The 27,462-nt window shown below is 43.3% G+C and overlaps 1 protein-coding gene and 1 pseudogene across 17 annotated transcripts in view; both read right to left on the bottom strand.

Annotated features, from left to right (window-relative positions):
* Positions 1-27,462, bottom strand: part of LOC126088523 (voltage-dependent L-type calcium channel subunit beta-1) — a 757,906-nt gene that overhangs the window by 643,497 nt on the left and 86,947 nt on the right. For 14 of the 17 annotated variants that reach the window (XR_007519958.1, XR_007519952.1, XR_007519955.1 and 11 more), the window contains exon 1: positions 8,762-8,855. The exons of 2 other annotated variants lie outside the window; for them this stretch is intronic. Coding sequence is in view for 5 of the 15 variants with exons in the window: in XM_049906677.1 (XP_049762634.1) it covers positions 8,762-8,854 (93 nt within the window). In the remaining 10 variants the exon portion in view is untranslated. Of the gene's footprint in view, positions 1-8,761; positions 8,856-27,462 lie in introns of those variants that run through there. One more of the 17 variants, XM_049906684.1, reaches the window with a different exon arrangement.
* On the bottom strand, positions 18,715-18,832 carry LOC126089544 (5S ribosomal RNA; annotated as a pseudogene).

The raw sequence follows: 27,462 nt of genomic DNA, 5'->3' as shown, positions 1-27,462 counted from the left end.
CTCGTAAAATATACCAATGTTTTTCGACCGGACGTGGAAATGGAAATGTCGTGTGGCTAGGGCCTCCCGTCGGGTAGACCGTTCGCCTGGTGCAGGTCTTTCGATTTGACGCCACTTCGGCGACCTGCGCGTCGGTGGGGATGAAATGATGATGATTATTAGAACAACACAACACCCAGTCCCTGGGCAGAGAAAATTTCCGACCCAGCCGGGAATCGAACACGGGCCCTTAGGATGACAGCCCGTTAGGCGGTTACAGTCGCGGCCCGTCGGTGGCGCGTGCCGCCGTGGCGACGGATCGCCATGACGACGCGGTGACGTGACGTGGCACAGGGCACAGTGGCGGTAAACAGGGACGAGCCACAACACAGCCCTGCCGGCGCCAGACTACACTGCGGAGGCACTGCGGCCAGCCACCCGAGCACGTGGCACGTGCCGGAAGGGGGGAGGGGGGGGGAGTGAAGGATATGTTGCAAGGGGAAACACACCCAGCAATGCAAGACAAAGACGTAAATGTGATACACAGAAAAAAACAGCCTCTAATTGGTCGCTTCTCTGTGGAGGAAAAGGAACTATCACAACACCCGTATTAGTTGTCCGCAACAGTGAGCTGCTTACTTGGCAGTTACAAATCCAGGCGGGTGTATCAGTATGATAAATTATCAAACAGACTTTAAAAATGCTGTAAAATTGTTCAAAACTATTCACTTTTTTTGTGAATTTTTTCTTGTCACGACGGGATTATTCCATCATCTGATGATGACCTAAGCTGCAGTTGATACACGACTGGTATGTCAAAGTTGTACATTTTTACACTACGGTCATCAGATGATTGCATAATCCGGAAACGCGTCATGGCAAGAAAAATTCACAAAAAACCAGCAATGTTACAGTATTTCTAAAGCCTGTTTCATAATTACTGTGATAATGGTTGCATTCATTTTCAATCCAGTTCAGATTTCAGTACGATAAAGCCATATGACACGAAAAAAATCTTTCTAAAATGCCTGTGTGTAGCAAGACTACACTTCTGCACCTACAACAATACTGACATGTATTTATTCTGTAAAGTAGGACCCATTATTACGTTTTATGTTTAAACAGGGAAAATACGTCACGGATGGTTCAAATGGCTCTGAGCACTATGGGACTAACTTCCGAGGTCATCAGTCCCCTAGAACTTAGAACTACTTAAACCTAACTAACCTTAGGACATCACACACATTCATGCCCGAGGCAGGATTCGAACCTGCGACCGTAGCGGTCCCGCGGTTCCACACTGTAGCGCCTAGAACCGCTCGGCCACACCGGCCGGCTCAGGGATTTAAGAAAATTCGTTGAATACGCGCTGCAGAGGTAGTATTGAAATTCCAGATTCTTAGACGCTTTTCTTCAAGTGTATGGCTATTCATATTTTTCAGAATTTATTACACACAATGAAAATAATAGGGTCTTAAGCGGTACCTGCATGGTCGGATAAAGTTGGTAATAATGTAAGGGAAAAAGAATTATTATAGAATTTGCTGTATGACATTAGATCGCAAACTCCAGCACAAAAACTGTCAGAATGAAAGCAAAGATTTAACCAATGGGTTATAAAAACGTAAGAAAGTGGTTAACGTGAATCGGTAATGTACGCCTAAGTGCAGATACTTTCTATGTTATGTCTGCCCTAACGGTGTAAGGATGTAGTATTAAAACAGCATATAGTTCACCGTATCAACTCCCCTTATAACGTATTAATATCATCTTAAGCTACAGATAGTAACAGTAATATTCGGACCCTACGAGATTTTTTTATGCTTTGTAGCATCACAAGTGTATCAAACAAAAAAACAAAGTATTATATTAAGGTAGACGTCCAGTAAATAGTAGTATGAATGTTGTTACTCAACTTACAACAATTGTTAAATAACCGGATTTAAAGGAAACACTTTTGGATTTTCACCTTACTTTAATATTCGGGCAGTTGGCAGTGTAGCGCTATTTTTATCGTTCTGGCCAAGTTCTATACTTGGAGTTAGAAGACAGCATTTATTTATAAGCGCGATCGACTATCAAGACAGTACAACGCCACGCAAAACTAATACTAGGTTTGATGTACGACAACTTGTGATTTTTCATAATGTGAAATGTAAATCAAATGGACAAATTGCTGTCAAGGTCAACATGAGTAAGAGTACAGTAGCAGATATTAGACGATTCCAAAACGAGGACCGTAAAGACTCTGTACCTCAAAAAGGGCCAACCAAAGAAGTTGCATACACGTGTCAAGATGGATCTAATTCGAAAAATAAATAAGCATCCTACACTCAAAGCACCCAAAGTAACAAGTGAGATTCTAAACGAGACTGGAAGGAAGGCACATCTTCAAACAATTCGCAGAGCATTGGAAGATGGTTGCTACAATGGAAGAAAGGCTACGAAAAATCCGTATTTGAATGAACATAATCGAAAGTAAAGACTGGACTTTGCGGACGAGTTTGTTACGAAGGAAGAAGCATTGTGGAACCACATTTTTATCGACGAAAGTAAATTTAACATTTTTCGCCCGGATGAACGAAGGATGGTGCGGCGGAAGAATGAAGAATTTAAAGCAACAAATGTTAAGGCGACAGTACAGCAAGGAGGTGGCAGCGCTCTGGTCTCCAACTGTATATCCACATTGGGACCGGACGAATTGGTGTTCATCGACAATGCAGGGTGTCCCAGCTATCTTGTCCACCCAAAATATCTCTGGAACAATAACAGCTATTGGAAAACGACTTTCACCGGTATCAATGCAGGGCTGGGGCTCATGAATGTACGTATTTGGAAACATTATACAACGAAAGCATATGTTTTTTAACACAAATTAATGTTTTTTTTAAATGGACCTATATTTTTTCTGCAGCAATCCATAGTATGACAAAGCACATACACAATGGCGTTGATTGCATCGCAATATTCCCATTACATCCCGAGATATTAAGACCCGAAATTGACGCTTGAAACACCCGACATGCGCTGCTAGCGCACGTCCTGAGGCTCAGGCGTGAACCCCATGCTGCCCGTAATCGCTATGTGATTGACATGCGTAATCACACTTCCATACTTATCAAGAGGTCCGAAACGAACAATACGGTCTGCTGCCATCCTGCATTAACGTCGTACATTCCAGCAGGTATTTATCCCATAGGCTAGGGGTGATGCGGTTCTGTAACATATCTGTGTACCGCAACGTTAGTCACAAAGTTATCTTCGCTTATCGTTAATCCGTTACTTTGTGACTAACGTTGCGGTACACAGATATGTTACAGAGGCGCATCACCCCTAGCCTATGGGATAAATACCTGCTGGAATGTACGACGTCAATGCAGGATGGCAGCAGACCGTATTGTTCGTTTCGGACCTCTTGATAAGTATGGAAGTATGGAAGTGTGATTACGCATGTCAATCACATCGCGATTACGGGCAGCATGGGGTTCACGCCTGAGCCTCAGGACGTGCGCTAGCAGCGCATGTCGGGTGTTTCAATAGTCAACTTCGCGTCTTAATATCTCGGGATGTAATGGGAATATTGCGATGCAATCAACGCCATTGTGTATGTGCTTTGTCATGCTATGGATTTCTGCAGAAAAAAATGTAGGAGGTCCATTTAAAAAAACATAAGTTTGTGTTAAAAAACACATATGCTTTCGTTTTAGAATGTTTCCAAATATGTACATTCATGGGCCCCAGCTCTACATTGATACCGGTGAAAGTCGTTTTCCAATAGTTGTTATTGTTCCAGAGATATTTTGGGTGGACAAGATAGCTGGGACACCCTGTATTATGGACAAACGTTTATCTGAGCATGTTTAACAATTAACGCAAAAGCGCTGAGAAAAATGGGGTTATCAAACAGGTCTAAATATTACGAGTACAGTCACCAGAAACATGACGCTTGCATTGGTGATGATTATTTGTTGGTATATTGCCCAAAAATCTTATAACCACCACCACCACAATCACAAGGCTTCAACCGTATGGAGACGGTGTGGGGAGAATTAGAGTGATGTATTAGATGAAGACCAATATCTTCCAACGAAACTTCGAAACATCGATTGAAAGAAGAAACGGACAGTCTATGTACCGACTATTTTGAAAAATCAGAATGGATACCAGATAAGATATTGAAACATACTCCTCACAAAAAATTGCTTGAAATATTTAGTTCTGGAAAGTGTCCGAATATTAAAGTAATGGGAAAATAGGACAGTTCTATTTAAATCGTATTATTGAAGAATTTTTGTAAGTTATGTTGGTAAAGTTTATGCTGTTGTTTCAAGACACATAACTTAATACAATATTTGGTGAAGCTTTTCTGTTTGTTTTGTTAAGACTGAAGGTACGATGCTACAAAATAAAAATCTCCTAGTGTCCGAATATTAAGGTTACTCACTGTCCACGTCTCCTGCTTCATCAGCAGACCAGATAAACTGAAATCCGTGAGGTGTGCAAGTGAGCGTAGAATCGCGTGGCTGTTTTGCAAGAGTACACAATGTACGTAGATGCGTAACACAAACCAAACGGATTAGTTGTTAAATGCTAAGTGCTGTATACCGTGTAACCCATTGAAGGTAGACTGCGCTCCACTGTTGCCGGGTAACTGACGTACAGGCGAGCGGCTCTGAGTATCGCTGGTCACGTGGCAATGTTTACTGCTGCGTGTAAGCCGTCATAGCAGCTTCGCTACCATTGGATGTAGAGGCCAAGCACCGATTACGCAAACCAGGGACAGAACGTGAACGTCAATGAGCTGACAGCTGACGGGATAAGGATAGAGGGGCAGCGCAGCAGCCAACCCCTTGTGAATAGTTTATTGTGACCCATCATCCGATGACAAGTTAACGCAACAATGTTAATTTAGAAATATACAGTACATAAACAAGTCCAAGATCCATTTTCATGCCGTTTTGTAAGCATTTTCGAGACATAATTCACAGCTTTCTATAATTGGCTACCAGTTTACATTGTGTCGCATTTCAGCAGAAGAAACGGACAATACGGAAAGAATGAAATGGTAGCGGATCAGATAAAGCGTAGTTCAGTAAAAACGTCAGAGGCTGTTTATGATGACTCAGCGTGACGAGTTGTTTAATATCGCTTACACACACACAGTACTCAGGTTTATGATTGTGTCCGATCATCAGAGGTCTTCGTAATCATATCTGCATGAATCGTCATCCAGTCGCTTACGATTTTCGTCATTTGTAGCGAGCTGTGTATTGCTTTCTGAACGGTAGAACTCCTAAACAACTGTCCGGAATTAATTTCAGGTGCGATAATGACGAGTTACGTATGTAACAGTAGTAATGATAGGTTCTGGTAACAGCACTCAGTGGGTGAAACCGGCCATTTGATTATGTCGTCGTGAGATATATGGTACTTTCCTCTAAGTCTCTGCTAGTTAATACGATGCCTGATGTCCGTTACAGAACGAGTCCCAGCAATGCGAGTTAAAACTACTACATACAAATTAATAGGTAGTTAAGAACAAAGGGACAGCTACGATTGGTGTGTAAACCGTGTGGGGATATGTGACACAACGACAAAGATCCTCAGTGCAGACTAATTTACAGCGAAATCCATTGGAAGTAAATGACCGAGAAGCATACGCCATTTAGCAGCGCAGATAGCGTGGTTGCGTTTACAGGTACAGTAGTCGACTGTTGTTGGGAGATGTATCAGCGGAGGGGCGCTGAAACATCCGCTTCAGTTATGCTGACTGAAGGCGCCTCGGATTGTGTGCAGCGACAAGAGACTGAGCTTCAGCACGCAGAGGCCAGCCAGGTCGCACAAGAGTGGACGGCTGCTCCTACCGCTTCGAGCTCCATCAGTCATGTAAGAATGTTTTAGTTACGTTCTAGCTGCCTGGTGTCTGCTGCTTAAGATCTTAAAGCATTTTTGTAAACAAACTTATTTACTTTTATGCATCATAAAATATGTTGAACGTCTTAAAAAAGTAGATTCACAATAAGAAAATCTTTACATTGGTTAAGTTATTTACAATAAACTTCTCTATCGATAAAGATTTGATGTATGCGTGTCTGTTGTCCTGCAATTTAGTTCAGCCGTTTTAAAGGGGAATACAGTGACCACAATTTTTTTCAAACGTTTTCCTTATAGTGAATATTACATATACAAGCAATGCAAATTATGTAAGTCGCATCAATGGAAGCATACGTGTTCTTTCGACAACAACGTAATATCTTTGTACTACTTTTTCCAGTTGAGGTCAAAATATCGTGGACGGAAGGGGAGAGAGAGAGAGAGAGAGAGAGAGAGAGAGAGAGAGAGTTTGCAGTTAATGGTATGGAAGAGAGAAACCCCATAGTATGAAAATACGATTTCGGGCACAAACTATGTTACCATCAAAATAAAGAAATTTGCTGTTTTCGCTGGTACGAGGAAGGATATAAAGGACGACCGCATACAAATCCAGAACAATGGTGCACGCAAACATCAAATTCATGCGCTTCTAGATCTTACTGCAGTTGAAAATGAAAATAAAGTCCTGAAATATGTCAGACGTCAAGACATAAAATGGCGGTTGTGACTTTATTTGGACTCCGAATAAATAAACATGGTTGTTTTCAATTGGATGATGCTTCCCCGACTTGCAAGTAGATTTTATCGTTTATTTACGTTTATTTATTCAATCATATCTTCATCACGCCTCAAAGACGGACAGATAACGTTCGGAGAAGAAGAATGTGATACTTTCTGTGTCAGCCATTGGAGGACAGAGTTCTTGCACAAGAATACAATCGGCAGAAAGCGGAAAGTAAACTTTGAACAACAACTAAAGAGTAGCTAGAACGTGACGAGGGGTTGTAATAAAGCAATTAGACGTGTTATAGTAAAAAAGAGGTAAAGGGATATGATATACTCCCTACAATCAGTAGAGTGTAGGTTGAAAATATTGCAATATACGCGGCAGTCACGGTTACGCTGTCATCGTCAGATGGAAAGCTGTTTTTAAACAAGAGCTCTTAATGGCTGGGATTCGTGACTTTCACAGCTGCTAGTGCATTGTGCTGCGTCTTATATGTACTGCAAATACAGGAGTAACTCTTCCATCTGCTGAGGATTTTCGAATATTAGTTAGTATGTAGCCAAAAAGCATCAGAACAGACCCAGTAGTTCTCGGACAGTAATTACTTCTTGTGTAGAAGTATTCTTTGCGTCACATTCATTGGTGTCGTGGTTAATGTTACTAACATGCCTCCGTATGAGAACCTCCCCTCACTCATGGGTTCTCCTCCAGCGATAGGAGTTGCCAATGTGCAGTGCTACACGTTTTAATTAACTGTACTTTATCTGCTGACGTAAGACAAGCCCTACAAGTGCCTACTGGCTTGTCCTCTGTCTTAGACGACGCTTGGACGAGTGTGAGAAGGATTTTGAAATTCTGTCGGGTTACGGGAAAATTCCCTAAAATACTAGGGCTTCGGTCTTTTACTGGAATAGAAGAGAGAGACTCTTTCCCGTTTTTATAGCAACGGCTAGCCATCCATAGGCATTAGAGGAAAAATTTAACCAAGTTTCATTTCTCTACTTAATTTTTTAATATTTTTACGTTTTGATTAATGCAGAATCTTTAAACATTGAAGTCGTTTGTCAGAAAGACCGGTTCCTTTCCTTGTTTCATAGTCTTCAAGCGGCCTCAGTTTTAAGGCTTTTTTTCTTATTATAGGATCTTTACTAGAAAATCATTTAATCTTATGTCTACTAGTGTTATTTTAGCGGAAGAGTCTATTATTGTACTTTTAAATGCACTCGTCCAAGTAAAATATTTGCGAGCGCTTGTGACCTAGACGTAGGTCACCCGAAACCATCACAGCAATGACAGTTTATTTTTAGCAGTGCACACGATGTAATGTGATATCGTGGCCACCTAACACGCTGTTAAAGAAAACTCCCAGCGTAACAACAGTCAGGAAATATGGACTAGTATACATCTCGGGCTATGATGGTGCAGCCGTAGAAATGCGCAATGCATGAAAGAAAATCTCGTAACTGGTATAGAAATCGCGAAATTTTCATTGAGGCTAAATGCTGCAGTCACCTCAACACAGTGGATGAAATAGTGGGGTTAGGAAGCAGGTTTTCACCCGGGCGATTGACATTACGTAAGTATTTTATGCAAATATTATTTATGTCGCCTTGACCGTTGTTGTGGGTAGGCTGGTTTATTATCATCAGACCAAGCTGGAACGTAATTTGGTGACCGCCTCTCACACCGTTGCCCGAAATAGCGCGTACGTCATATTAAGAATAGAAGCAAGAATAAATAACTTACGGCATCCTGGCGATGAATGTGCAACCGGAGAAACGCGTAGCGCGTAAATAAAAATCTCGCGAACTATGCAGAATTAGTGTTCTCACTTAGAGTAACTGACGTAATGGATGTAATAGATGGTTGGGATGTAGGTTGCAACGGGTAGCGGGAGAAAGGTGACTGAACGGCACGTGACACATAGTGACGTGGATCACGTGGCCGTGTTTACGGTCGTGGTCGGATGACGTGGTGGATTGACGTTCATCGGGTGGAGATGCCTGGCACCGTGTACGCAGTCCAGGCGAGGGTAGAGGGTGTGTGTGTGTGTGTGTGCGTGCGAGAGAGAGAGAGAGAGAGAGAGAGAGAGAGAGAGAGAGAGAGGAGGCGTGCGAGAGCAGACAGGCAGGCAGGCTGTAGGCAGCTAGAGTGCAGGCGGCGGGGGCGGGGGCGGAGTACCTGAGTGAAGAGCTTGTTGTACCCCTGGTTGCACTGGCCGTAGCCTATCATGTTACGACATGTCGGCGCCGTGGCGGGGCGGCGCTGCACCATGTGCCGGCGGCGGCGGCGGCAGCGGCGGCGGCGCCGGCGCCGGCGGCGTCAGGACGGGAGCCCGGGGGCGGCGCGCGCCACCGCCGGGCCCGGGGCCGGCGTCGTGGCGGCGGGCGGGCGGCGGCGCTGCGGGTGGCGTCGCGCAGCGCAGCGTCGCACGGCCGCGCCGCTCCCTCCTCTGCACTGGCCCGACTGCCGCCGCGACGCCGCCGCCGCCAGCTGACCGCGCAACGCCGCCGCACCGCGCATGCCCGGCTATCGACCGCGACCCGAGCCGGCGCTCACTGTGGTGCCTTTCCGAACCGGAGCCGGGGGTGTGTCTCCCACACCCTCCCCCCCCCCCCCCCACTCCCCAATCACGACACCTCGCAGGTCACTAAACTCGCTACGGTCACTCCAGACAGTATTCGTCAGACCATAGCCCATACAATATTACAAGCACAATTATAAAAAATGTAGCTAAGTAATCGACAATAACTATTTCCCTACATCGGTTAATATCTTTAATTAGAAACAACTAGCTATTTGGGTTCATATCTTGCTCAATTAGCGAATAAATCCTCGTTCAAATGAAACTACACGATTCCAGAGACGCTTTCGACTCCCAGACATCTAGCATTTGTAGACTTAGAGAAAGCTTTTGACAATGTTGACTGGAATACGCTCTTTCAAATTCTGAAGGTGGCAGGGGTAAAACACAGGGAGCGAAAGGCTATTTACAATTTGTACAGAAACCAGATGGCAATTATAAGAGTCGAGGGGTATTAAAGGGAAGCAGCGGTTGGCAAGGGAGTAACCTCTCCCCGATGTTATTCAATCTGTATATTGAGCAAGCAGTGATGGAAACAAAAGAAAAATTCGGAGTAGGTATTAAAATCCATGGAGAAGAAATAAAAACTTTGAGGTCCGCCGATGACATTGTAATTCTGTTAGAGACAGCAAACGACTTGGAAGAGCAGTTGAACGGAATGGACAGTGTCTTGAAAGGAGGGTATAAGATCAACATCAACGAAAGCAAAACGAGGATAATGGAATGTAGTCGAATTAAGTCGGGTGATGCTGAGGGAATTAGATTAGGAAATGAGGCATTTAAAGTAGTAAAGGAGTTTTGCTATTTGCGGAGCAAAATAACTGATGATGGTCGAAGTAGAGAGGATACAAAATGTAGACTGCCAATGGCAAGGAAATCGTTTCTGAAGAAGAGAAATTTATTAACATCGAGTATAGATTTAAGTGTCAGGAAGTCATTTCTCAAAGTATTTGTATGGAGTGTAGCCATGTATGGAAATGAAACATGGATGATAAATAGTTTGGACAAGAAGAGAATAGAAGCTTTTGAAATGTGGTGCTACAGAAGAATGCTGAAGATTAGATGGGTAGATCACATAACTAATGTGGACGTATTGAATAAAATGGAGGAGAAGAGGAGTTTTTGGCACAACTTGACTAGAAGAAGGGATCGGTTGATAGGACATGTGTTGAGGCATCAAGGATCACCAATTTAGTATTGGAGGGCAGCGTGGAGGGTAAAAATCGTAGAGGGAGACCAAGAGATGAATACACTAAGCAGATTCACAAGGATGTAGGTTGCAGTAGGTACTGGGAGATGAAGAAGCTTGCACAGCATAGAGTAGCATGGAGAGATGCATCAAACCAGTCTCAGGACTGAAAACCACAACAGCAACATCTATGATGTACGTATGTAGATTGAAGCGATAAATGAATATTTGTAGCGAGGCTGGGACTCGGACCCAGGTTTCCAGCTGACTAGGCAGATGCGTTAACAACTACGCCACCCTGGCACAGCAGCTTTGCACAGTATACGCTCCCCTCAATAGAGAGTCCCATTCACACCTCACCTCACTTGCTCCACCCCCTTAAACTCATGCAGCGTTGTAGAAACTTCCTGGCAGATTAAAACTGTGCGCCGGACCGAGACTCGAACTCTGGACCTTTGCCTTTCGCGGGCAAGTGCTCTACCAACTGAGCTACCCAAGCACGACTCACGACCCGTCCTCGCAGCTTCAATTCTGCCAGTACCTCGTCTCCGACCTTCCAAACTTCACAGAAGCTCTCACTCTGGAAACATTCCCCAGGCTGTGGCTAAGCCATGTCTCAGCAATATCCTTCTTCCAGAAGTGCTAGTTCTGCAAGGTTCGCAGAAGAGCTTCTGTGAACTCCGGAAGGTGGGAGACGAGGTACTGGCAGAACTGAAGCTGTGAGGACGGCTCGTGAGTCGTGCTTGGGTACCTGAGTTGGTAGAGCACTTTCCCGCGAAAGGCAAAGGTCCAGAGTTCGAGTCTCGGTCCGGCACACAGTTTTAATCTTCCAGGAAGTTTCATATCGGCGCACATTCCGCTGAAGACTGAAAATCTCATTCCAGCACTGCAGAACCTTTCCAGCTGTATTGGAATATCACTTCAGCATCGAACGATCGGTGAACCCTGCCTGAAACCAGGTATAGGTGCTTTAATGAAATGAAACTACATGATTCCAGAGACCTTTTCAAGTCTCAAACACATATGATGTATATACGTAAACTGAAGCGATGAATGAAAATTTGCACCAAGACTGGGATTCACTCGGGTCATCTGCTCACTAAAAAAATGCACTAACCACTACCCCATCCTGGAACACTGGCTTTCCACAACTGCACACATTACCGTAACGTACACCCCCACCACCTCAATCCAAATTCCCATTCACGTCTCAACCCACTTGATATTCCCTCCTAAACACAAACAGTGGGCTGATGTGCAAATGGGAATTTCGGTTGAAGAAGAAGGCATGCTAGGATAGTCCGTGCAGTTGTGCGAAGGTACTGTGTCACGACGGCGTAGACATTAGGGCATCTGCCTCGTGAGCAGCTGGCTCAGGTTCGAATCCCAGCCTAGGTTTAAAAAAACCACGATATTTTAAATCATGTCCCAAATGATCTCCAACAACTTTTCATCTAGCAAACAAGATCCCAGGTATGGTATCTCACCGACACACACCTGTCTCCCTTTCCTTATCCGGCTGTGTAAATTTAAGGTGAATGAGGGAGAAAGGAAAGGAAAGGGAAGGAGTTATCGATGTCAGCTGCACTGAGAATTTACGCAAAATCAGCAGCGATGAGTAAAAATGTGTGCCGCACCAGGTCTCGAACCTGGAATTCCCTGCTTACTAGGCAGCTGCGTTAAGCACTGCACCATCCGGACGCAGTATTTATCGCAATTCCAAAGAATATTTCGGCTCGCATCCCACACTTCCACCGACTGCCATCTATCCGCCGACCCATCAACGTCCTCCATACTTGCTACTATACTCCATTCACCGAAACAAGAGACGTACTGTAAACACGGCAAGGAGCGTGATCACAGCGGTGCCGTCGAGGGGTGTACAAGGCAGGGGCGACAGAAATTAAAAAATGAAAGTCGTGTTTTTTATAATTTGGCACCTGAACATGATAAAGTGATCCGAGAACTACCTTCCGACACCTTTTTTACATTACATTAAAATTTATTGTCACTGAAAAAGAGAAATATTTAAGCTTTCAGGAAAAGTTGTTTTTTCGCGTTACTCTATATTTACCACGCCATATCTCCTAAACAGTGTGTTGCACAGCAAAATAATTTTATAATTGCCTTCAGTACTATATGTTGATGACGTCTGCAAATTTTCTGCCCAATAGAGTCAGTAATAGTGAAGTAATAAATTAAAATCTCACGTCTGATGCAGAACTTTTACCAAATCATCATCCGAAATATAGTAAGCGACAAACTTTTCCCCTTTAAATTTTTTGTGGGGGTATAAGCGAGAAAAATTTCAGAAAGGTTTGAATTTAATTTTGTAGTTTGTTCGAATGCGATGAGTGCAACCATTTGTCCTTTATGAGCGATGCATTGTGCGGTTCGCAAGCGCGGCGCTCAGTCACTGTGGCCGTCTCAGTTGCAGATGTGAGCTCGTTAGTGGGTGTTGTACAGCGGCGATTTGAGGTTATCGTAAGTTCATCTGTAAAGACGCTTGAAAGACTGGTTGTTTATTATTAGAGTAAGTATATGCGTTTGTAGTCACGCTGAGGATTCACTGTTTATGTGCGCATCCAATAGCATCGCATGGTTTCTTATTTTATATATTCACTTATGTCATTAGCATCACATACGGCTGTCCTCATTATGTCAACCACGGATTCAGCGAGCGAGGTCGGCGTGTCAGTTCTGAGTCCACCAAAGAAGCGAGCAAAGAAGAAATCATTAAGTTCTTCTGAGAAGTACATGATGCTTAATGTGTATAAAACGGAACTGTTACATCCAGAGCAGTCGATGAGTGACATTGTTTCGAAAACAGCTGCAGATACAGGTGTTGGACGTTCTTCGGTGTATCGTGTGATAAGTGAGTACAAGGCCATACACTCTTTTAAGTCTCCCAAGAAAGGAAAATTATGACAGAAACTTTCTGAAAGTGTTGATGACTTCGATAGAAATGCGGTACGAAGGAAGGTCGTGAACGAAGATGCAGATATGGGAAATTTCGGAGAACTACATTTTATAAGTTATTTAGAGAAATGAATTTCTAATATGTCCGGCGTGGGCGCGATGGCATGCTAATAGACAGGGATGACATCATTTTATGGAGGCGGCGTTATCTTCTAACCATTAAACGGTTGAGTGATGAAGGCAGACCCATTTACTAGTTGGACAAGACGTGGGTGAACGCAGGACATACCCGAAGTTACGTCTGGGTAGATGACACTATAAATTCCTCAAAACAAGCGTTTGTGTCCGAATTATCCACCGGAAGCAAGGGCCCAACAGGTAAAGGGAAACGTCTGATTATCGCACACATTGGCAGCAAAGCAGGGTTCGTTGAAGGATGTTTGTGGGCTTTAGAATCCAAGAAAATTGAAGATTATCATGAGGAGATGTGCGCCGAAACCTTCGAGAAGTGGTTTCAAGATGTTCTTCCTCGGCTTCAGGAAAATGCAGTTATTGTTGTTGATAACGCGCCGTACCATTCTCGGAGAAAACAAAAAGTTCCCAATGCGAATTCCAATAAGCACGAAATATCAGAGTGGCAAAAATCTAAAAACATCGATTTCGAAGACGGTATGTTGAAGAAAGAACTTTTAGATACAGTTAAAAATAACAGAACAGCGCACAGCGAATACGCAATAGATGAAATGGTGAAGAATGCAGGGAAAACTTTTCTCAGAATTCCTACAAAATGCCGGAAGTTAAAGTACTGCTAGAAGAAGCAGTAAGAACAGTGACTGCAGAGGATTGGAACAAGTGTGTCCTCCATGTCGTAGAAAAACTGGAAACTCAAAGGTGGAAATTAGACTGCATAATAGAGGAGAGAAAGGAGCGGTTTGTTATAAATCTCAACGAAAACAGTTCAAGTTTGCAGAGTGAACCTTGTCTCATCCTTTATAATTATTATTATTATTACTGGTACTGTTATTACAATTTACAATTAATTGTGTTTGAATGGAGCGTTTTGTTAGAAAGCTGAATGAAAATAAATCTGCTTCGACAGAGTGACTCAGTTTAGCATTATTTTAACATTATTGTTAAATTTATTTCGTACATTGTTGCCCAGGTTTCTCAAGGTCCGCTGTGACAGCTCGGCAGCCAGCCGAACGCCGCCAGCTGCAAAGCGTGCGCCAAGGATTTTCCACACCCCTACGTATCACGTGAACACCGAATGCTTTCTCTGGAAACGAGGGTAGTCGCTCACGTGACACTGTTTATGTTTCGTCCCAGCTCTCGGTGAATAGACTATAGGTGCATTCAAGTTCTAAGGCCTCCGATTTTTTTTCTCCGGACTGGAAAGAGATAGAAACATGCGCATTGTTTTAAAATGAGGCCGCATTCATTGTCAATACGTCCCAGAGATGGCAGCACCGTACGGCAGATGGAATTTTACCGCCAGCGGCGAGAATGAGAACTGTTTTAAATTCTTAAAATGGCGACGTTTTCCTTACTTGAACAGCGTGCAATCATTCGTTATCTGAACATGCGTGGTGTGAAACCAATTGAAATTCATCGACAGTTGAGGGAGACATGTGGTGATGGAGTTATGGATGTGTCGTAAGTGCGTTCGTGGGTGTGACAGTTTAATGAAGGCAGAACATCGTGTGACAACAAACCGAAACAACCTCGGGCTCGCACAAGCCGGTCTGACGACATGATCGAGAAAGTGGAGAGAATTGTTTTGGGGGATCGCCGAATGACTGTTGAACAGATCGCTTCCAGAGTTGGCATTTCTGTGTGTTCTGTGCACACAATCCTGCATGACGACCTGAAAATGCGAAAAGTGTCATCCAGGTGGGTGCCACGAATGCTGACGGACGACCATACGGCTGCCCGTGTGGCATGTTGCGAAGCAATGTTGACGCACAACGACAGCATGAATGGGACTTTCTTTTCGTCGGTTGTGACAATGGATGAGACGTGAATGCCATTTTTCAATCCAGAAAGAAAGCGCCAGTCAGCTCAATGGAAGCACACAGATTCACCGCCACCAAAAAAATTTCGGGTAACCGCCAGTGCTGAAAAAATGATGGTGTCCATGTTCTGGGACAGCGAGGGCGTAATCCTAACCCATTGCGTTCCAAAGGGCACTACGGTAAGAGGTGCATCCTACGAAAATGTTTTGAAGAACAAATTCCTTCCTGCACTGCAACAAAAACGTCCGGGAAAGGCTGCGCGTGTGCTGTTTCACCAAGACAATGCACCCGCCCATCGAGCTAACGTTACGCAACAGTTTCTTCGTGATAACAACTTTGAAGTGATTCCTCATGCTCGCTACTCACCTGACCTGGCTCCTAGTGACTTTTGGCTTTTTCCAACAATGAAAGACACTCTCCGTGGCCGCACATTCACCAGCCGTGCTGCTATTGCCTCAGCGATTTTCCAGTGGTCAAAACAGAGTCCTAAAGAAGCCTTCGCCGCTGCCATGGAATCATGGCGTCAGCGTTGTGAAAAATGTGTACGTCTGCAGGGTGATTACGTGGAGAAGTTACGCCAGTTTCATCGATTTCGGGTGAGTAGTTAATTAGAAAAGAAATCGGAGGCCTTAGAACTTGAATGCACCTCGTACTTTGAGATTATCACAGGATCTCGGACATAATTGTGCATCCTCACTCACGGTGGTGGATCATGATGAATCAATGTCCGAAAGAACAGACGTCACCCATTCATACAGTTGTTTCCCCACGACTGGCCTTGAATCCACCACCTCCAGTGCAGTTGCAAAATTGCATTCGGCCTCTTGCAGGAATCTTAAAATGGCGAGCACAGAGGACGTGGACAGGGGCTGGCGACAGCGAGCGTTCGATGGGAGTCTGGGTAGGCCGGGAGGTGTGCCGAGATAGTCCGCACGATTTCTATAAACACCCTGTCCGAAAAATACTGAGGTGAACGCAACTGACTGGTAAGCAGAAGATCCCGTATTCTAGTCCTGGTTTGGCACGTATTTTTACTCACCGCCGCCGATTCCACATAAAATTCCGATGCAGCTGACGTCACTAATTCCTTTCCTTTCTCCCTCCTCCGCCTTCAGTTTACGTGATACGTACCGCAGCAGTGGATTCCGTACGGTGTCCGTCAGAAAGGAAAGACACCACGCATTTATACCATTTTATGCAGCTGTGTTTCATCCACTAGAGTGGATAGTTGCCTCTCCATTTTCATAGCCCGTTGAGTGGTATTTGAATAATGTGGATCGAAAACATCGCGAAACTACAAAAAAGCACTCAAGCATTCCGTCTGCAGGGCACAAGTGACCCACCGGGACCATCCGACCGCCGTGTCATCCTCAGCTGAGGATGCTGATAGGAGGGGCATGTGGTCAGCACACCACTCTCCCGGTCGTTATGATGGTTTTCTTTGATCGGAGCCGCTAGTGTTCGGTCGAGTAGCTCCTCAATTGGTGCCACGAGGCTGAGTGCACCCCGAAAAATGGCAACAGCGCGTGGCGCCCTGGATGGTCACCCACCCAAGAGCCGGACACGCCCGACAGCGCTTAACTTCGGTGATTTGACGGGAACCGGTGTATCCATTGCGGAAAGTCCGTTGCTAAAACTACAAAAGACGAAAGAAAAATCTGCATAAGGTTGTTTCGAAAAAGGAAACCTTTTCAAGAAATTGGAGAAAGCATTGGTATACCTACCAGTACATTAAACGCTATTGTCTACAAGCTTAATGAGAGCCAAATGTACGAAAACCAGTGAAGAGGCAGTCGCCTGCTGTTCTATCCGACACGAAAAAACAACAGCTCGTTGGAAAAGTCAAGAAAACTAAAAAAATGAATCGCTCCAAAACTTGCAACTGAAGTTCGAATGCATACAGGAAAGTCTGTTTCAGTATAGACTGTAAGAAATGTGCTTTATGAAGCTGGATGTGGAGGCCGAACAATCCGTAGAAAACCGTATTTCAGAAAATTCAAAAGAAAGAAGCGAGTTGCATTTGCAAGAGAACATAAATCCTATGGGTTTGATTTCTAGAAGAATGTTGTGTTTACTGACGACAGTGATCAGAGGTGTTTAAGTCAAATATACAGCCAACACTGTGGAGAATAAAGAAATGTGAACTTGAACAGAGAAATATAACAGGCTCAGTTAAACATGGAGGAGGTTAAGTACTTGTCTGGGGTTGCATGAGCACAAATTATGTCTGAAATTTGTGTTTTGTTAATGGATTCATGGACCCCAAGGCTTACATGAACATCCTAAAATCATTTACGTCAAGAAGTGTGAATAATGTGGATTTTCTGGGGATATATTTTCACACAAGATTAAGATCCAAAACATATAGCTCTCTCCCCAAACAAGGATCCAATAGAGAATTTGTGGAAAGTACTCGACAAAACATGAGAAAACATCAGATATCCAATAGCAATGATATAAAGAACGCTCTATTAGAAGAATAGCGTAAAATTACAGTGTAAAGAATAGAGTCTCTGATGAAATACAGGCCTAGGAGAACGTATCAGATTATAAAGACGAAAGGAAGGACTACTAAGTACTAACTATAACATTCCATGTTCAGAGTGTCATTTTCAGTATTCCAGACGAGTATTTATTTTGCATCCTAAATTGTCAGTCTTTATATTGGGTATTCAACGATGTTTATGTAAATATAAAAAAACTATTTCCTCTTTGTATTCTCCTTTTCACTGTTTAATAAACAAATATATATCCGTGCTGTATTTCACTCCGACAATTTTTCTCTATCTGCACATTCTTAAATGGAAACTCGTGTATTGGATGAGTACTTTTTGGAGTGTGTTTGCTTCTCTCAGAGAGCGCAAACTTCCGGTAACAATTTTTGGACGCGAAAACGTCTATTCGTTCGTTATTCGAACTCACTTGTTAGTGATTTCAAAAGTTTCTTTTCTGACGGGACCTAGGCATACATCAGTTTGGTGAAAGACGTAGTATATATTTTTCCAAAATTCGGCTACACATCTACTTATTATACGAAAAGTATCGTTACAGAAATCCTGCCATTTTCAAGTGATCCTACAATATTAATGATTTAAATTTTTTGTACGAAATAAATTTTAAAAAATGCCGCTTTAAAAGAGACAGTACATGACCAGTGAAAGTACCTCACCTACAATTTTAAAAACTACGTACGGCAACATGTAGAAAACAAACTAAACTATACTCCTCCCGAACAGGCCATGAAGGGCCAACGGTATCGACTGGTCACCATGTCATCCTCAACTCATAGACGTCACTGGATGTGGATGTGGAAAGGCATGTGGTCAGCACATCGCTCTCCCAGCTGTACGGCAGTTTACGAGACCGGAGCCGCTACTTATCACTCGAGTAGCTCCTCAGTTTGCCTCACGAGGCCTGAGTGCACCCCGCTTGCCAACAGCGCTCGACAGATCGGATGGTCACCCATTCAAGTGCTATCCCAGCCCGACAGCGCTTAACTTCGGTGATCTGACGGGAACCGGTGTTACCACTGCGGCAAGGCCGTTGGCAACATCTAGAAAACACACAACTTTAAATATCTGGATTAAAATATAAACATATAAAGTGAAAAAGAAGCAGTTAAAATTTGGACTGAAAAAATGACAGGGCATAGTTAAAAGTAAGGAATCTGCAGAATAAGAAAATGATTTTCTGAAAATTTTAGATTCAGGTATTATAGAACAGTCGTAAAATACGAAGTCCTATATGGGTCGTAAACACTACTCGTACACGGATGCAAAAAGACATTACAAGATTTGGAAACGCCAGAAAGAAGAATCCTACGAAAAATGTTAGGTCCAAGAAAGAACAAAGATGGCAAATGGGTTTTGAGACCAAATAAGGATATATACTCACTCTATCCTAAAATAACAGACGAGATCAGGAAAAGACGTGCTACACTCTACGGACATCGAGAGAGTATGAAGGAACACCGATTAATCAAAATCATCCAAACATGAAAACAGACAAAGAAAATGAGTGGGGAGCAAGACAAAAAAATGACTTAAAAAAGCAGATTAAACAGGAAACCTTACCGAACAGAGACAAATTCCAACTATAAATAAAAAAATTGAAAGGTTTCCAGGAAGCTAAAACAAACTTAAGAAGAACTGGTGTCAACTGGTCAGATGAGAGGGAAAAAAGACATTCAGCCAAAATGAAAAGGTTTTGGAGGAAGATGAAGGAAAAGAGAAATGAACAGTCCTTAATTTGCTTATGACGGTGAAGTAATACGATCTTAGTAATGTGGCTATTACCTTTGATTTCCGAGAATGAAAACCCATTGTAAACATAGGCATCAGTGAAGTAAGCTTTTCTGTGAAACGATTATAGGTACAAATACAAAAGTGAGGACCATACGTAATTTCTTACAAGCTGCAACAGCACAAAAAACTTGAATATAACCACAAGAAAGCACGCCAGAGCGCTATACAGCGACCAGCGAGAGTCCAAAATTGTGACACGTATCTATTCTGTAATCGTTATTCACTGAAGAGCCAAAGAAACTGGTACACCTGCCTAATATCGTGTAGGGCCAGACCGCAGAAGAGCCGCAACACGACGTGGCGTGGACGCGACTAATGTCTGAAGTAGTGCTGGAGGGAACTGACACGATGAATCCTGCAGGGCTGTCCATAAATCCGTAAGAGTACGAGGGGGTGGAGATCTCTTCTGAACAGCATGTCGCAAGACATCCCCAGACTTGCTCAATAATGTTCATGTCTGGGGGTTTGGTGGCAGCGGATGTGACTAAACTCAGAAGAGTGTTTATGGAGCCACTCTGTAGCAATTCTGGAGGTTCGGGGTGTCCCATTGTCTTGCAAGAACTGACTACGTTCCTCGGAATGCACATGGACATGAATGGATGCTGTGATCTGACAGGATGCTTACGTACGTGTCATCTGTGAGATTCGTATCTAGATGTATCAGAGGTCCCATATCATTCCAACTTCACACGCCCTACACCATTACAGAGCCTCCACCAGCTGTATATTGAGCAAGCAGTAAAGGAAACAAAAGAAAAATTTGGAGTAGGTATTAAAATCCATGGAGAAGAAATAAAAACGTTGAGGTTCGCCGATGACATTGTAATTCTGTCAGAGACAGCAAACGACTTGGAAGAGCAGTTGAACGGAATGGATGGTGTCTTGAAGGGAGGATATAAGATGAACATCAACAAAAGCTAAACGAGTATAATGGAATGTAGTCGAATTAAGTCGGGTGATGCTGAGGGAATTAGATTAGGAAATGAGACACTTAAAGTAGTAAAGGAGTTTTGCTATTTGCAGAGCAAAATAACTGATGATGGTCGAAGTAGAGAGGATATAAAATGTAGACTGGCAATGGCAAGGAAAGCGTTTCTGAAGAAGAGAAATTTGTTAACATCGAGTATAGATTTAAGTGTCAGGAAGTCATTTCTGAAAGTATTTGTATGGAGTGTAGCCATGTATGGAAATGAAACATGGACGGTAAATAGTTTGGACAAGAAGAGAATAGAAGCTTTTGAAATGTGGTGCTACAGAAGAATGCTGAAGATTAGATGGGTAGATCACATAACTAATGAGGAAGTATTGAATATGATTGGGGAGAAGAGAGGTTTGTGGCACAACTTGACCAGAAGAAGGGATCGGTTGGTAGGACATGTTCTGAGGCATCAAGGGATCACCAATTTAGTATTGGAAGGCAGCGTGGAGAGTAAAAATCGTAGGGGGAGACCAAGAGATGAATACACTAAGCAGATTCAGAAGGATGTAGGTTGCAGTAGGTACTGGGAGATGAAGAAGCTTGCACAGGATAGAGTAGCATGGAGAGCTGCATCAAACAGTCTCAGGACTGAAGACAACAACAACAACACCAGCTTGAATAGTCCTCTGCTGACATGCAGGGTCCATGACTTCATGAGGTTGTCACCATACCACTACAAGTCCATCCGATCGATACAATTTGAAACGAGACTATTCCGGCCAGGCAACGTGTCTCCAGTTATCAACAGTCCAATGTCGGTGTTGACGGACCCAGGCGACGCATATAGCTTTGTGTCACGCATTCATGAAGGGTATGCAAATGGGTCCTCGGCTCCGAAAGATCGTATCGATGATGTTTCGTTGAACAGTCCGCACGTTGACACTTCTTGATGGCGAAGCACTTAAATATGCAGCAATTTGCGGAAAGTTTGCACGTCTGTCACGTTGAACTATTCTCTTCAGTCTTCGTTGGTCCCGTTCTTACATGATCTTTTTCCGGCCGCAGTGGTGTCTGAGATTAGACGTTTTGCCGGATTCCTGATATTCACGGTACACTCGTGAAATGGTCGTACGGGAAAATCTCCACTTCATCGCTTCTCCACTTTGGATATGTTGTGTCCCATCGCTCGTGTGTCAGCAGCTCGTGGTCGTGCGGTAGCGTTCTCGCTTCCCACACCCGGGTTCCCGGGTTCGATTCCCGGCGGGGTCAGGGATTTTCTCTGCCTCGTGATGACTGGGTGTTGTGTGATGTCCTTAGGTATTTAGGTTTAAGTAGTTCTACGTTCTAGGGGACTGATGACCATAGCTGTTAAGTTCCATAGTGCTCAGAGCCATTTGAACCATTTTTGCCATCGCTCGTGCGCCAAACTGTAACACCACTTTCAGACTAACTTAAATCTTGACGACCTGCCATCGTAGCAGCAGTAACCGATCCAACAACTGCGCCAGACACTTGCTATCTTATACAGGCGTTGCCGACCGCAGCGCCGTATTCTGCCTGTTTACACATCTCTGTATTTGAATACGCATGGCTTTACCAAAGGCTTTTGATTGTGTAAATCATGAAATTCTGCTAGACAAGCTCAAGTATTGTGGCATGAGTGGGACAGTGCACAAATGGTTTTATTCGTACCTAACTGGAAGAGTGCAGAAAGTTGAAATAAGTAGTTCTCATAATATGCAAAGATCAGCACATTCCTCAAACTGGGGAACTATCAAGAATGGGGTTCCACAAGGGTCAGTCTTGGGTCCTTTGTTGTTCTTAATATATATTAATGACTTGCCATTCTATATTCATGAAGAGGCAAAGTTAGTTCTCTTTGCTGATGATACAAGTATAGCAATCACACCTGACAAACAAGAATTAACTGATGAAATTGTCAATACTGTCTTTCAGAAAATTACTAAGTGGTTCCTTGTAAACGGACTCTCACTGAATTTTGATAAGACACAGTACATACAGTTCCGTACAGTGAATGGTATGACGCCATTAATAAATATAGACCTTAATCAGAAGCATATAGCTAAAGTAGAATATTCCAAAGTTTTAGGTGTGTCCATTGATGAGAGATTAAATTGGAAGAAACACATTGATGATCTGCTGAAACGTTTGAGTTCAGCTACTTATGCAATAAGGTCATTGCAAATTTTGGTGATAAACATCTTAGTAAATTAGCTTACTACGGCTATTTTCACTCGTTGCTTCCATATGGCATCATATTTTGGGGTAATTCATCACTGAGGAATAAAGTATTTATTGCACAAAAGCGTGTAATCAGAATAATAGCTGGAGTCCACCCAAGATCATCCTGCAGACATTTATTTAAGGATCTAGGGATATTCACAGTAGCTTCTCAGTATATATACTCTCTTATGAAATTTGTTATTAATAACCAAACCCAATTCAAAAGTAATAGCAGTGTCCATAACTACAATACTAGGAGAAAGGATGATCTTCACTATTCAAGATTAAATCTAACTTTGGCACAGAAAGGGGTGAATTATACTGGCACTAAAGTCTTTGGTCACTTACCAAATAGTATCAAAAGTCTGACAGATAACCAACAAGTATTTAAGAAGAAATTAAAAGAATTTCTGAATGACAACTCCTTCTACTCCATAGAGGAATTTTTAGATATAAATTTAAAAAATATATATTAAAAAAAATAAAAATAAAAAATAAAAATAAAAAACACAAAAAAATGAAAAAGTTGTATATTAACTTAAGTACGTTGTTAAATTAACTTAATTATGTCATGTATTGGAAAATTTGACTCGTTCCACATCATTACGAAATATCGTATTCATGATCCATGGAACTAATATTAATCTAATCTCTTCTAACCAGTTTCTCTGGCGCTTCAGTGTACTATTCTGTGCAACCATTGTTTAAAGGAGATTGATGATTAAGTTACATACCAATACGAAACACTTGTTATGATTTTATCCCGATGCTTTCACAAAAAAAAGAAGAAATGTAAACAGAAATTTTTTTGTATGTGGCCCGCCATGAATTACCATCCTGTGCCAACCTTATCTTTTCAAAATAGAAAGTGTACCCAACATCCTCAGTTAGTTGTTTCCTATATCCCAGTCTCTGTTACCGTGAGGGGCGCAGTGGTTAACACACTGGACGACAGTGGCCGGCCGGAGTGGCCGAGCGGTTAAAGGCGCTACAGTCTGGAACCGCACGACCGCTACGGTCGCAGGTTCGAATCCTGCCTCGGGCATGGATGTGTGTGATGTCCTTAGGTTAGTTAGGTTTAAGTAGTTCTAAGTTCTAGGGGACTTATGACCACAGCAGTTGAGTCCCATAGTGCTCAGAGCCGTTTGAACTGGACGACAGTTCATATCCATGTCTGGTCATCTAAATTTAGGTTTTCAATTATTTCCCTAAATCGTTCCAGGCAAGTGCTGGGATGGTTCCTTTGAAAGAGTACCGCTGATTTACTTCCCCACCCTTGAAACCATCCGAGCTTGCGCTCCGTCTCTAATGACCTCAGAGTCGCTGTGACACTAAGCCCTAATCTTCCTTCCTTTCTTCCAATCTTTGTCACTCCATTTGTTTCAAGAGTCGCTGACGCAGCTGCAAGACAAGGAAAAGAAAGCAGTATTGTGAGGGGTACCAGGGAAACGAGGAAACGAGGACGACGGCACTGTAGGCAACGAAGCTTGTCAGGGGCACACGGCAGCAGCATCTGCTGTCCCCCTGCCAGATATTTGATCGATGCTAAGCCAGGATCTCGTACGCCTTTGGGAGGTACAGCGGCTCCAAGCTGCAGACTATGAAACCAACTGTCCGCCCGTGACGATCCTGCTTCAGGATACAGAGACGGTACGAAGTGGCGCTGACCCATCTCTGTATATGTCATAGCCATATGACCCAAGGCTTGTTGGTGCAGTTTATGGAGCTTGTGGAATGTGTATTTCGATACATCGCATTTCAAAAGAAGGTATTTTATATTATGGCGAGAGTGAAATTTAAATGGGAACCATCCCTCTGAGTTAACTTGTAACGAGACGAGTGTGGCAAGCGTTTTACATTTTTTTTGTACTGTCCAGGTAGCAACGTAATCTGTTACGCTGGAGGTTTTCGTGTGCTACAGAGAGGCCGGCGCATCATTTTTTGTTCAATCATCAGCAAGCCGCATATACCCTTTCATCACTTCTCCCTTTACTTTCATCCATCTTTTAAGAAATCGCAGATAACGAGCTTTTGTAGTATTTTTATTTTGCTGTATGTATGTATGTTTCACAAGAGCAGTTTTAGAAATTATTTTATCTTTTTATTCTACAGTTTTTACCGCTTTTGCTTATTTAGACCACATTCGTCTCTCCAGAATATACTATGGGTGCTAAATACCTCAGTGTCGTGCGCTCAAATAATTCTATCACCGGCATCGTAATTATCGTCATCCAGTCTCTGTCGAATGGCTTCCTGGACAATACAGTAGCAGTGGCAGGCTGTCAGCAGACAGCGGTACAAGAGAAGTCGAAGACAGACCAGAGAATAAGAACTAAATGTAAGGCACTAAAATGCACTAGTTGATGCAGTAGAATTGCTATCTACTAAAGCAGATGAATCCAGTATTAATATATAAGGAACAATACTGACCATTTATTATACGAGACAGAATATGTTCATAAATACACAAATGGTAGAGCTCTAAAGAATAAAGAACGCAACGGGTAAAACTATAAATAGCATCGTAATTAAACGTGACTGGTGATACACTGGACAGAGTGTAAGACGAATTTAGAAATAGAAGACACTACTCGATGCTGCGTAGAGTAGATCTAAAAAGCCGGCCGGTTCTAGGCGCTTCAGTTTGGAACCGCGCGACCGCTACGGTCGCAGGTTCGAATCCTGCCTCGAGCATGGATATGTGTGATGTCCTTAGGTTAGTTAGGTTTAAGCTATTCTAAGATCTAGGGGACTGATGACCTCAGATGTTAAGCCCCGTAGTGCTCAGAGCTATTTCAACATTTTAGATCTAAAATAGAACGTAATCTAGGCATACGACCACGCCATCTGTGGGAGAGAAGTACTAAGTAGTGCTGAGGTCTTCGCCCTCGGATGTGGATTAGTAGGAGATCTGGCAGTGGTTTCCCAGGAGCGAGGGGCTCAATGTCTTTCTGAAGCACTCCATCCTGGGTAGCATCGATGGTGTCACTCGATAAATCTAAAATTTTCCTTATTTTTCTACCTTCTTAATGCGTAACATACTAAGAAACCAAGTAAAGTGAAGTTTATGTATACTCTAAGTACAGAGAAAACAAGGAAAGAAAAGAAAGATGCAGCGCGAAGGAGTTATCGGAGTGGGGCGGAAATCAGTAGATACGATGTGCATGTACATACAAACAAATGATTAAAATTTCAGAAAAAATTGATGGTTGATTCAAGATAGAAGAGCTTAACAAATTGAGCAAGTTCATAACACGGTGGTCCGCCTCTGGCCCCTATGCAAGCAGTTATTCGGTTTGGCATTCACTGATAGTGTTGTTGGGTGTCCTTCTGAGGGATGTCGTGGCAAATTCTGTCCAACTGGCGCGTCAGATCGTCAAAAATCCCTAAATGGTTGGAGTGCCCTGCGTACAATCTTCAAAATGTTCTCAACTGGAGAGAGGTTCGGCGACTTTGCTGGCCAAAGTTGGGTTTGGGAGACACCAAGACAAGCTCTCGCTGTGAGAGGGAGGGCATTATCTTGCTGAAGTGTAATGGGTGGATTGCAATGAAGGGCAAAAGAAAGGAGCGTAGTATATCGTCGACGTACCGCTGTGCTGTAAGGATGCAGTGGATGTCAACCAAAGGGGTCGTACTATGAAAAGTAATGGCACCCGGGACCATGACTTATGGTTGTCGCGCCTTATGGCGGACGAAGTCAAGTTGATATGAGACCGCATTCCAGGACGTCTCCAGACACGTCTTCGTTGACCATGGGAGCTCAGTTGGAAGTGGGGACCATCACTGAAGACAATTCTATTCCAGTCATTGAGAGATTCCAGGCCGAATAACGTAAGGAAATCCGCGGAAAGTCTAGATCAGGATGGCCAGAAGAGGATTTCAACCCCTCCTCTTCTTCCTCGACACCGACGAGTCAACCGCTAGCTGCCCGTAGTACATCGACGATACGAAGGCCTGTGTGAAACACAAGCGACAGTGCCAGGGAGTTCAGATTAGTGCAATTTTTGAACGTGACCTGTTGAAACATTCTGCTGGTCTGGATCTTGATCGTAAATGCCAGTCTCCTGCATAAAGTATAGAGCGCTTCGAAAATAATTCATCCGCCTGCACAAAACCCTATCTTATTCATGAGTGAAAACAGCAACTTGGAGTAAAGCTTTACCTACGCATCGAAACTAAAGTTTCACTTGATTCCGGTTTCACGTTGCTCGTTCACGTGGTTGTCCTCAGGGGCCTTATCGAACGTGCGTCGAGTCGAGACCACGACAACACAGCGAGAAAAGCCGCTTTGCGTTCTTTGTTTCAACAGCTGCAGTTGTGCCGTGTCATTTTGCATAAAGAGTACAGAAGTGCACGTCCTACAGCTCAAAGCATTCGACGATGACACCAGCTGTTTCAAGAAGCTAGTTTTCTTTATGTAAGGAGGAATCCACAGGTAGACCACAAGTGCTCGTTCAAGATATTTTAGGACACTGTCCACAGACGTCAGCACACGTGACAGCCGATAGTTATCCATTATCCATGTATCAGTCAGAAGTATTTTGCAAAGACGTCGGTATTTCAAACCACACAGGTTTTAGTTGCTGCAAGTCCTTCGTGATGGTGATTACAATATGTAGAGTTTTGCGAATGAACTCCGGGTGTCGAGATGGAAGACAACAATCTTCAGTCACGTTTAATGTTTACTGGCGAGAATATATTCCACTTAAGT

This window comes from Schistocerca cancellata, chromosome 6 (assembly GCF_023864275.1).
Source record: "Schistocerca cancellata isolate TAMUIC-IGC-003103 chromosome 6, iqSchCanc2.1, whole genome shotgun sequence".
In the NCBI taxonomy this organism is placed as follows: domain Eukaryota; kingdom Metazoa; phylum Arthropoda; class Insecta; order Orthoptera; family Acrididae; genus Schistocerca; species Schistocerca cancellata.
The sequence above is the reverse complement of the archived record's forward strand: the minus strand, read 5'-3'. Positions and strand labels throughout refer to the sequence as shown.